The sequence below is a fragment of the Eptatretus burgeri genome, chromosome 2 (assembly GCF_056783735.1).
Source record: "Eptatretus burgeri isolate ZD-2024b chromosome 2, Ebu_testis_v1, whole genome shotgun sequence".
Lineage (NCBI taxonomy): Eukaryota > Metazoa > Chordata > Myxini > Myxiniformes > Myxinidae > Eptatretus > Eptatretus burgeri.
This window is the reverse complement of record NC_140962.1, coordinates 80,830,912-80,843,485: the sequence shown is the minus strand read 5'-3', so window position 1 is coordinate 80,843,485 and position 12,574 is coordinate 80,830,912. Positions and strand designations below refer to the sequence as shown.

Here is a 12,574-nt window from a genome sequence, read left to right as displayed (position 1 = left end):
TTTTGAATGATCTGAGATTGCCTTCGGTTGGGTTTTCCTTCCTGGAAGAGAAGGCAACTGCCTAACTGCAGGATTGAGAGGAAGAGTATGATAACTGAAGACGAGATGAGATAGATCTGTGCATAAAGGAGGGCAGGCTTCTGTGGAAGAATTCCTCGGCCGAGTTAATATCAGCATGGATAGACAGATAGTTAATATCCCTGCCATTCTGTCTGGTGATCTACCAGACTCGTTGGTGTCGAGGGAACTTGGTGAGAATAGCCAGGCAGATTAACATTTTAGATGGAACAAGAATGTACTTGTTCTAACCAAATGGTTAAATTGAATGTAAATCCAAGACATACAAGAAGGAACTTTGTCACTGGAGGAGGCTATTTGGCCATCATGCCTGTGCTACACCAATACAATTTACCATCACCCATCCACATACAAGCTACTTTCAAGGCCTGCCAATATCCCTGTATCTCTCTACCGCCAATCCATCTCGGTACCTATCTAATTACAATTTGAACCTGTCTACTCTTTCTGCTGTCACTACCTTTCTTATCAAGGAAGACCATTCTATGCAACAACTGCTCTCTGATTGATCACTGACAGTCCTTTGCCTTATTACTGTCGCAAGTCTCCTCTTCTTTACTTTCAGACAATGGCCCCATGTTCCATCATGAGGTAACAAATGAAATTAATTTAAATAAATTCCTGTTCATTCCTTCATTGGTTTGAATTGAAAAAAAAATCCTCAATAACCAACGGTGATTATTGCCAACAGTAACTTTATTTAATAACCAACAAGTTTAAACAAGAAGTTTTTGTTTGGCTTTCATCAGATTTCCTTTTTTTGAAACTCAACTTGAGCAATTGTTTCAAAAGTGTATAATGCTCAGATAGATTTGTCTAATGTCAGTTTTGTAACTTTGTTACTTTACGGATATGTTCCATAAGTCAAGGGTTCAAAATTCCACAACCTGTACCTTTCGCAGGTGTTTCGAAGGCATGAGATGTAAACAGGGCCAGCAGTGGTGAACTTCAATTACGTCACCCAAGTGGGACTTTCATGTGGCTGATCAATGAGGGCTATAAAATTCGACAAAACTTGGAGTGGCTGCGAACAATTATGAATAATATTTTCCCATTCCAGACGTACCATTATTGTTCATTAAGTTTTGGCTAGAGCTTAGAGAATCAAATTATTTAGAGGCCAAGTTACTTGTCAGGTGATGTCATCGCGCGGTGGATCGTTGTGTTCATCATGCAATTTACGGTTGTCCCTGAAGAGGTCACTCTTGCTTTTTGTTTTGTTTGATACACAAATCGAGGCTCGTGGAAGAGCTCACAGAAAGAGGTGATGTCTGACAGGGTGATGGAATGGAGGGAGTTGGAATACAAGGAACGGTGGAGAAATGTGGAAGGAACAAACAAGCAGCATGAAAGAAGTACAGGTACTGGACAAGGAAACCAAAGAAGTACAGGTACTGGACAAGGGAACCAACGTGTACAGGTACTGGACAAGGGAACCAAAGGTGTACAGGTACTGGACAAGGGAACCAAATAGGCTGAGTTGACAAGGAATATGTAAACAAATATAAAAAGGTGAGGGGACCAACCTGGGAAATGTGGACAAGAGAAGAGAGTCAATTAGAATAACAAAAAAATAGCAATAGAGCAGAAGACGAGATGGCAGTGGCTCCGTGGAGAGAAGAATGGGGAGATCTCGGGAGGAAATTTAAGAGGACAAATGAGTTCAAGTAACCAGTTAACCTGGATTTAGTAACAAGGGTTTAATTTGCGAGCTGAGCTCGTGTGCCTTGACTGTGTCCACGAGGGACAAATAGCTGAAAAGGCAGTTGGGGCAAGACCATTAAAGAGGTGAGATACGACTGCTACTCACAGTGGGAGAGGGGCATGCCTAGCTTCTAGGCCTCCTGTTAAATTATTTCTATTAGCTTCAGGGCTTTGGATTCCTCCACTTCAAGTGATGCAAGGTGAGATCTTACAGCAATAATGATGTACTATTTGTCCAAGGAGCTCCAAAGATTGAATTACAGCACAAGACTGTGAGTAGCATCATTGGCTGCACTTTAGCTGTGCCTTTGATGTAGTGCCCCCCCTGTAGTTTAGTTCAGGGTGCTGGCGATAGCTCGCCTACTCTTCACGAAGGACACCGTTGGATCTTTAACGTCCACCAACTCGTGCCGGCAGAGGTGACACCAGTTTAATGTCTATCCAAGAGACGGCACACACATTGAATCACCCTAGCTGCGAGACACCAAGATGTGTTTATGACTGGGTCGGGATTCAAATCCAGGCAAGATGGCTCAGAAGCAAGTGTGCAGATGTCTCAGCCATCCTGCCAGCCCTTTTAACCACAGCCAGAGGGAGATTGCAAATGTCAATTGCAGGGTTAGGCAAACTTTTGTTTTCCTCTGAGAGATGTCTGCTGAAAATTTAGTGGTTTTGATTTTGCAACATACACATTGCCTTCAGAAAGTATTAACATACCTCTACTTTTTTCACATTTTGTTGTGTTACAGCCTGAATTTAAAATGGATGAAATTTTGGGGTTTTTTTTGTCACCGATCTACACAAAATACCCCATAATAATGAAGTGAAAACTTGTTTTTTGAAATTTTTACAAAGTAATTAAAAATTAAATACAGAAATATCTAATTTACATAATTATGCAGCCCCGCCGAGTCAATACTTTTTGGAGGTGCCTTTGGCAGCAATTACAACTTCGAGTCTTTTTGGGTACGTCTGCATCAGCTTTGCCCATCTAGATTTGGGAATTTTCTCCCATCCTTCCTTGAAGATTTGCTCAAGCTCTGTCAAGTTGTATGGGGAGTGTCGGTGAACAGCAATATTCAAGTCTTTCCACAGATTCTCAATGGGATTGAAGTCTGGGCTTTGGCTGGGTCACTCAAGGACTTTCATGTTCTTGTTCTGAAGCCATTCCAGTGTTGCTTTGGCTGGATACTGGGGTCATTATCGTGTTGGAATGTAAATCGTTTCCACATTCTCAGGTCTTTTGCACTCTGAAGCAGGTTCTCAAGGATTTGACTGTATTTGGCTCCATTCATTGTTCCCTCGGTCCTTACAAGTCTCCCAGTTCCTGCCACTGAAAAGCATCCCCACAGCATGATGCTGCCACCACCATGCTTCACTGTCGGTTTGATGTTCGATGGGTGATGAGTTGTGCTCGGTTTCCACCAGACATAGCGCTTTGCATTCAGGCCAAAGAGTTCAATTTTCGTCTCATCAGACCGCAGAATATTTTGCCTCATGCTATCAGTCTTTCACGTGCCTTTTTGCAAACTCCAGGCATGCTGTCATGTGCATTTTTCTCAGGAGTGGCTTCCGTCTGGCCACTCTCCCATAAAGCAGACATTGTTGTCCTTCCAGCAGGTTCTCCCATCTTAGCCAAGGAACTCTGTAGTTCTGTCAGAGTGGTAATTGGGTTCTTGGTCACCTCCCTGACCAAGGTCCTTCTTAGCTGGTTTATCAGTTTGGTTGGACAGCCAGCTCTAAGAAGAGTTTAGATAATTCCATATTCTTTCCATTTCCTAACGATGGAGCTCACTGTGTTCTTGTGAACTTTACACTCTCAAGTAATGGTTTTATACCCTTCCCCTCTCTCTGTCTATCGAGTGCAGCCTGTGGCTGCTGGTTGCATCATTGGTTGGGACGCGGCTATGCCGCTGATGCAGTGTCCCCTTTACCAGTGTGGCGGTACTCATTTTGCCGACCTCGGAAGGATGACAGGCTGAGTCAACCTCCTGGTGTATTAATTCAGCGGCCCAACGGGGCTTGAACTCAGGACCCTAGGATCCCAAGCCGCCATCCTAACCACTAAGCCAACACCAGGCTTACCTTCCCCTGATCTATGCCTTCTCATAATTCTCTTTCGGAGTTCTACGGACAGTTCCTTGGACTTCATGGTAGAATTTCTGCTCTGACATGCACTGTCAACTGTGGGACCTGATATAGAAAGGTGTGTTTCTTTCTAAATCATGTCCAATCGATTGAATTGGCCACAGGTGAACTCCAATCAAGTTGTTGAGACATCTCAATGATGATCAAAGGTTATTTGATGCACCCAAACTCAATTTAGAGTGTTATAGTAAAGGGGTTGAATACTTATTGATGCAAGACATTTCAGCTTTTCATTTTTTATTAGTTTGTAAAAATTTCTAAAAACATGTTTTCACTTTGTCTTTGTGGAGAATGGTGACAATTTTTTTTTAACTTAATCCGTTTAAAATTAAGGCTGCAATACAACAAAATGTGACAAAAGTTGAGGGGTGTGAATACTTTCTGAAGGCACTGTAGCTCCTTGATGCAAACATTTATTGCATGTATGGTTGACAGCATAGCTTTGAGGTATTCGCCTTTGAGCTGACTCGCCTGGGTTCAAATCTCGACCCAGGTATAAACTGCCAACCTGGTGTTTCCAAATCGGGGCAAGGCATCAGCGTGTGTGTCGTCCACCATGAGGATGTTAAGCTGGAGGACAGGACTGCCAGCACTGGGAGTTGATGGATGTTAAAGATCTTGATGTCTTTGAAGAGTCGGCAAATTATCGCCGGCATCCTGAACAAATTCCAAATTCCTGTCCTGATGTTCTCGCAAGCAAACTTTCACTTGGCAAGCCTGGTATGCCATTACATTGGGGTTTGCCAATACCTCAATGTGAGTTGAGGAAGGTCTTTGTCCTGCAGTGGACTAGATACAGGCTGAAGATGATATTAAATGACATCTCACACCATATTAATTTGCAACACCAACTGATGAGACAACAAAACTGCCAATATGGAGGAAACCAGTCAGATATATATTTGTGTGTGTGTGTGTGTGTGTGTGTATGTATATATATATATATATATATATATATATATATATATATATATATATATATATATATATATATATTTATTGGTATATATTTGTGAATATGATGTTTTGTAGCAAGAAGTCTTATTTTAAAACACTACATTTACAAATGTGACCCTATTTTCTTTATCTTCTGGGACATTTCATTTTGACCGTACATCCTTGTAAGCATGCCAAAGTCTGAAGCCTCGGCCTTGTGTCAGGTGTGCTTATATCTTCTTTATTTTTTTCGACATACAGACATAAATTAACACTCATTTTACTCTGCATGTGTTACACATCATGTCCAGCGAGTTTCACCTCCCTGCTCCTTGTATTTATTGTTATTTTTAGAAACGCTTCTGTGCACCGCCCTTGATGCCCAGTTGCAAGTCACCGTCTACATTTCCAATAGAAGAGGCGTAATTGCTCTTTACGGGAAATGTTTTTCGAGTTTTTTTTTTTTTTTAATCCTGAAAAATTGACCTTAGTGAACACAGTCGTGTTCAAAGATTGGCCTTTAAAACCCTACTTAAATCATCCTATTTTTAAAGGGGGACAGATAATGTTTTCGATTGGTAGATATATCTGTATAATTAAACATGAGACACCAGTGTCTCGCAGCAAACTTTATTCAAAATCTTGGTTGCACCAATATAATCAAAAACACCTTACACCTTCGACTCGACAAAAAAAAAAAATTATTATTGTCTCTTGTGATTGACTGTGTTCTTTGTTTGTACCATTGAGTAATAAATGAGCTAACAAAAATAGATCATAAGATAACAAAACGTTTCATCTGACTTCATTCAGTTCAAACAGGACAGTTTTGCTGCTTGTACTTGTAACATGTGTTAAATATTAACAAGATGAAACGTAATAAATAGCAAAGTGCGGTGTTTATTTCTGCGGATTCTCTGACACCTGTGTCGTGGGGTGCAAGTGTTTTGACTTTCTGGTAAATTTTGCAGCATGAGCTGGTGGTCACAGTAACATCCATATTGTTACGCCTTACGAGAACACGCTTCTTCTCTCCTGTACATCTCTCCTCCCTCGTATGCAAGTTGCATTCGAGTCTGGAAAACGGAACCAGTAAGGAGGACTTGGTGCGGTTCGCACTTTGAACACAAACGTACGACGTGTCCGTGTGTACACCTTGTGAACACCGTCGAAGGTGCTGCACCTACCACAAGACCCTTGAGAATGCTGGGGCTTGTTATACACACCGATAGAATTCCCACTGCTCCGACAGCTCGAATGTCTTGTGTTTTCCCCGTACGTACTCTCAGTATGCACTCGGTCCACGTTGATAGTCTCGGTCGCAGCCCGCACCATCTTTAACCTTTCTTTCTCTGGTTCCACATTTCAATTGGCGGCTGTTTGTTGATGTGTAAAGGGGTGAAACACTCAGTGATGTGAAGTTAACCAGTGAACACTTGCGTTATGAAACCAAAAAGTTTCGACTAGCAAAGCGTGCTGAGAGTCCATGGGTGGCTTCGCATTTTGAATTACCAAGCATGCCAGGAGCGGTGCTGTGTCTAAAGCATGAACGTGCAGACCTCCAAACTTTCACTGAACTCCCACGGTGCCAAGATGGTACTTATGTCAAATGTTATCACATTTATTCATTTTACTATGTCTGTCACACACGTTCCTAAAGCCATGTGGAACAGCCACTTATTGCATCAGACATAAAGCTATAGTGACGTCTTTTTAAAGGAATGAGACAACGCAAGGTTTGTGAATATGAAGATACTTGTAGTTCTGGCTCTGCACGCTTCTGTCGTGTTCGGTGCCCTGTCATAACACAGCTTGCTGGTGTACACGAAAGCTTCTTTACACACCCCTCGAGTCATGCGCCATCCACTCAAGCATGCCGCGGGCAGCGCCTGCTGCCACCCATGTGCTGCGAACCGTGCACCCTCATCCCGTACTTGTTCACACACCAGCAGAGACCTTTCTTCTTGCCTCTGGATGGGTTGCACTGTGGGAACACACACACATTCATATAGTGTGTGTGTGTGTGTGTGTGTGTGTGTGTGTGTGTGTGTGTGTGTGTGTGTGTGTGTGTGTGTGTGTGTGTGTGTGTGTGTGTGTGTGTGTGTGTGTGTGTGTGTGTGTGTGTGTGTGTGTGTGTGTGTGTGTGTGTGTGTGTGTGTGTGTGTGTATATATATATATATATATATGTCATGTCTGGTGTTGGCTGAATGGTTAGAGTGGCTGGCTTGACATCATAGGGTCTTGAGTTTGAGCCCCTGTTCCCGTTGAATTAAAACCAGGTGGGGTTGACTCAGCCTGTCATCCGTCTGAGGTTGGCAAAATGAGTACCAGTGTATTGGTAATATAGGGCACTGCATTAGCGGCACAGCCAACTCACACAGATACAACTTTGTGCGGGAAGTAATATTGGCTTTGTGACCACGGCCTCAGAGCCCGTTTTGAGGATGCAAAATGAGGCCAAAGTTAGTAATATAGCAATTTTTGCAAACGGACAATCAATTGGTCTCAAATTGGAAACACTGGATTTTTTTTTTTTTTTTGAGTGCAACACGATTAACCTTTCTTAAATCCATGAAATAATTTAAATTCATAGATTACCTTAAACTTGTCCCATCACTGGGGAAGGCTACTTTTGCTGGTATGTGATATATATATATATATATATATATATATATATATATATATATATATATATATATATATATATTGAGTAATTAGCAAGACACCCTGTGGACGAAACACCTGGGGATAATTGATTAGGTGAGAGCTGATTGGCTGTTCCCTCCCATTATGGGTGAGGGACATGATTGGGTTTTGAGATATCTATATATATATATATATATATATATATATATATATATATATATATATATATATATATATATATATATATATATATATATATATATATATATATATATATATATATATATTAAAGCCTGGTGTTGGCGCAGTGGTTAGGGCAGCGGCTTGGGATCCAAAAGGTCCTGAGTTCAAGCCCCGTTGGGCCACTGAATTAATACACCAGGGGGTTGACTCAGCCTGTCATCCTTCCGAGGTCGGCGAAATGAGTACCAGTGTACTGGGTCGGTGTATACCCCGGTTAAAATAGGTGTACCATATCCCTGTGTCGTAAGAGACGACCAGGGTTGCGTCAGGAAGGGCATCCGGCGTAAAACATGTGCCAAATCACTATGCGGATCACACGGATGATCCGCTGTGGCGACCCCTAACGGGAGCAGCGAAAGAAGAAGAAGACATATATATATATATATATATATATATATATATATATATATATATATATATATATATATATATATATATATATATATATAGTAGAATAGCCTGGAGATATGCTCACGTGGCATTAAGCTGTCTCACCTTAGTTTGAATCATAACTCGGCAATGGACGGTCATCCTGGAGTTTCGCGTGCACGGAAAGGCATTAATATGTGTGTGGTCCATCAGAGCGATGCTAAGCTATAGGATCCCAGTGGACGTTAAAGATCCGTCTTATTGTGAAGAGTTGGTGAGTTCTTGCCAGAATCCTGATCAGATTACAAATTCCTACCCTTATCGTCCCTTTGGAAGGCAATGGCAAACCACTCAGCACAACCCTTGCGAAAGACAGTTTGAGGGACCACCGGTGTGTGTGTGTGTGTGTGTGTGTGTGTGTGTGTGTGTGTGTGTGTGTGTGTGTGTGTGTGTGTGTGTGTGTGTGTGTGTGTGTGTGTGTGTGTGTGTGTGAGCGCGCGCGTTCGTACACACACGCACAGTTAACTCCCTGGGCTCACCCCCACACATACCCAATCTGGAAAGTCCTAAAATGAAATCTATTTCAAACAAAATCTTCATTTGCATTTTGAAAGTGCCAGATCAATTTACAATAATCACATTTCACAAAGTCATTTTTTCGTCGTAGCCCCCTTTATCACCCCCACCATCCCCCATAGCATCGTGAATGCAACATACCTGTTTCCGCTTGTAATAACCTTTGCGGTCGCAGTTTGGGATGTAAATTCCCATCGGGCTCTGTGGGATATCTTTCTTTAAGGTGTTCATCATGACACGGTTTAAGCTCAACTTGCACGGACCCTATTGTGATGTACGAGACATGATCCGATGTTATAAGAGACCATACAACCCATGAAATGCATTAAGTATTGTTGCTTCGTGTTGAAGCATCTCACCTGCTGATTGTCATGCCCATGTCGATGCACCTGATCCGCATGTTTGTCCGGCAGAACCCCGACACCTCTGTGATTTTTCCCATGCGGGTTGTGTTGCAACCCTTGTGTTGATTCGGCTCTGGAAGGATCACCAGCAGCCACTGGGACGTTCGAAGCTGCGGTGAGACAGGTGTGCGGAGAGGAGGTTCAAGGGAGTTATTGGCATCGCGGTGGCTGAGCGCTTTTCAATGGCATCAAAAAGAACCAAATCAAATGCAAGTGCTGCACAAGGCATTGTGAAACGCACACATTTTACTCCACAGGTTCCCTTCATCCAGCCCACAAAACTCTCAATTGTGCACTTACTCGACTTTGCCGGTTCCGTGGAGGACTCGACCACACGAGGTTTCAATAGTTGGCACTGGGCACGACCATCGACCAGCGCTCTCAGTGGTTGCAGCTCCCCTGGCAAAGCCCTACAATGTAAACCAGACCCACAGCGATCTGTATACAACCCACAAGGGTCTCCGAGAGTGAGCGCGCACGTAAAGCAGCATCCGCAGCCTGGTTCTCGCACCAGCTCGCAGTTTGTGTTCCTCGTCCCGCAATGTGCGAGTGCGTCGTCGTCACACGGTGGGCATCGCACGAAGGCACGACCTGCCGGTCGCACGGCAGGCACGGCCAGCAGCAGCAGCAGCAGCACAAACATGAACAACATGATGCGATCAATGGGAGCAAATAGTGATAGTTCGGGAAAGATATGTAAAAGGAAGCTCAGTGCGTATTTCGAGAGGCAGAGGGGAAAAGGTAGGTACAATTGCTGGAAGAAAGACGCGTGCAAAGTTAAAAGGACCAGCGGTCGCACTCTCTCCTTCCCTCCCCGCAGAAGGCGGAATATTTATAAGGCCGCATATTGGGAGGAGATGCCGCCAAACGACCAACGCAATCAGCGGTTGGGCCGGAACGACGCCACGCCATGGTTACGTGTTAATCCTCATGCAGATTCTCATTCATAACTCACTAACTCGGTTCATTATAATTGACACATGTCATGGTGTGCAGACTGTTTCAATTTTCTATACTTCAGTTTGAGCTCTCTTTTGTTCAAGTTTCTTCTACAATATCCTTTCTCTTACAGAAAAGCTTCGAAACTGTGTTACTGGTCATAAGTATCCTGTGAGCGAAGCGCAGAAGCTGGGTTAAGCAATTGACATGTCCTGTCCGTCATTGTACATGATTATATTGTTTTATTCTATCTCAATTGAATTATATACTTGAACACTGTGGAACACAAATTGCCTTGTTGAAACTTCCAGATTCCTCCGGTTAAGCAGAAACTGGACAAAATGTTATGCCATTTTACACCATCTTGAGCAATCACATTTGTCGCTCATACTCAGCGTTGGCGAATATTGAGATTCAGACAAAATCACCGCTCGTAGGAAATATAGATTGTGCTCGGAAACGCAAAGCAAGAGTTGCAAAAACACGTTTCCCATGTCCTTGTTCTCAAGCCTGTGTGGGGTGAGCTGTTCTATTAACTCTCGTAATAATGGCAGATTGTGTGATTGACGAAGGATCTCCATTAAAGAAAGAAGGACGAGAGAGACAAACTGAAAGAGGCGTTTACAGCCATCTTTTTGGGAATCGTGCGTGGAAGAGCTTGGGTTTCAGGGACTCGGTGTGAATGTCTCTCCCAAAATGTTTGATTGTCTTTTACAAAAAGTGAAACCCTGCATGGAAATCTGAGATTTCATTACACCTGCAGCATGGCAAGAACCTTTTTGGGGTGGGGGGGGGGGGTTGGCAGATGCTCTGTCCGCTCCTATCGAGAAGAACATTTTTCAGTTTTTTGGAAGACGTCCTGCTCCTCATTCAGAGAAGAGCCTGATTGGGGTTCTTTTGGGAGATGCCCTGCTCCTCTTCTATATCCAGATGAACAAGCCTCACAGTTGCAGCAGGTTGATCGGCATCTCAAGGAGATGGGGATGGCCCAGGCATCTTCCTGTGGAACGGCAAGACTGAGGCCCCTGAAGTACCAGCGGAAAGTGGACGCAGCGACGCGCTACTCGGCGTGACAGCGATGCGACGATACCTGACCTGACGTGACCTTGAAGATTACTGTCCATCGACGATCCCTATCAAACTTGGCAGAACTGGAGCAATTTTCACGTGAAGAATGGGTAAGTATTTCATCATCTCACTGTGCAAAGCTGGTACAGATCTACCCAAAAAGACTCATAGCTGTTATTGCTGCAAAAGGTGTTTCCACCATGCACTGAGTAAAGGGGCTGAATACTTTACAACCAGTGAATTTTGATTTGTACATGTTTTTTTCAAGTCTTCCTGACATGCCACCTCCTTCAACTACAACAGTTTCGTTTGATCTCTTCAGTTATGAATGTTAAAAAAAAAGTTAATTTGGAAAAAATTGTTTATACGTAATTCGTAATTCATCTAAATGTGACATTATCGGTAGGGGGTGAATACTTTTGCAAGACACTTTATATTGAGAAGAACATGTTTCGTTTTTGTGAAGATGGGGCATTCCATGTCAAGTGTACACACCCTCCTGACACTAATACCTCATTTTCTCCCCATATGTTGTTGGTCATTTATTCACTTGGGTGAAAAAACTCAAAATACCAACTTTTAGACCTGTGGGCCCATCGGGGCCCATTTTAGCCCCCCCCCCCCAAATTTGGGCGTCCCCGGCTGCCCCACAATCTTCCAGAGGCCATATCACAGGTTGTAGTGGTCCGATTTGGCTGATCTTGGTATCAAAATGCTCGTAAAAGCGAGATCTTTCGAATCGCGTAAAGTAAAATCACTCCGAAACAGTAATTCAAAAAGTTATAGTTTGGGGCGCCCTTTGACCTTGGGCCCCCGCTCCCCAGCCAAACCGATGGTCCCAATTTTTTCGTGTGAGAATACCCCTTCATATACTCCAACACCTCAGCATAAATAAAAATGGGATCCCAATGGGTTCATGGGAAAATGGGATCCCAATCCTAAAGATTTATGTTGGGGGGCTCGGGTGCTGGGCACACAATACGCCACAATACATAGCACAATATTTGAACACAAGATTTCCAATACACTGTATCAGTATGTTGTACATAAATTTTCCACATGCAGGAACCGAAAGCGATACTCGTACGAGTAAGAGTTTTTCCTAGCATATTATAGTCAAGATTTTTTGCCAACCAATGTTTTATTTGACGGCTGTGTTTCTATTTTACTGATTGTGTAGGTTCTACCTGTAGCAGTTTTTGGTTCTACGGAAAGAAGTATATCAGAAATGTCTAAAATGCAGTGATCTTCAATGTCAGGAAAAAATAAACTATTTGTGGGACCGTTTGGATGAAGACAATTCACTTTAACTTCATGAGTGTCCTGAAAGGCTTCCATGATCCAGGCAAGCCATCATTTTCCATCATAGTGCACTGTGACATAACCTGAGAGTTTCCCGGTAAAAGTTGGTGTGGATTTTGAAATAGCTGACTCAATACGGTGTTCCTTGCTAAGGCTGAAT

At 43.0% G+C, this 12,574-nt stretch overlaps 1 protein-coding gene across 2 annotated transcripts; it reads right to left on the bottom strand.

Annotated features, from left to right (window-relative positions):
- Window positions 1–5,482: 5,482 nt before the first annotated feature.
- On the bottom strand, window positions 5,483–9,930 carry LOC147032411 (insulin-like growth factor-binding protein 5). 2 transcript variants are annotated; one of them, XM_085870018.1, is made up of 4 exons: window positions 9,406–9,929; window positions 9,061–9,215; window positions 8,843–8,965; window positions 5,483–6,850 (listed from the first exon to the last, which is right to left on the bottom strand). In XM_085870018.1, the coding sequence occupies exons 1-4, from the start codon at window positions 9,755–9,757 to the stop codon at window positions 6,734–6,736; spliced, it is 747 nt and encodes a 248-aa protein (XP_085726144.1). In that variant the 5' UTR covers window positions 9,758–9,929; the 3' UTR covers window positions 5,483–6,733. The 2 variants fall into 2 exon arrangements, with proteins under 2 accessions (XP_085726144.1, XP_085726145.1); XM_085870019.1 differs by lacking the exon at window positions 8,843–8,965 and having other exon boundaries at window positions 9,406–9,930.
- Between the last annotated feature and the right edge of the window lie 2,644 nt (window positions 9,931–12,574).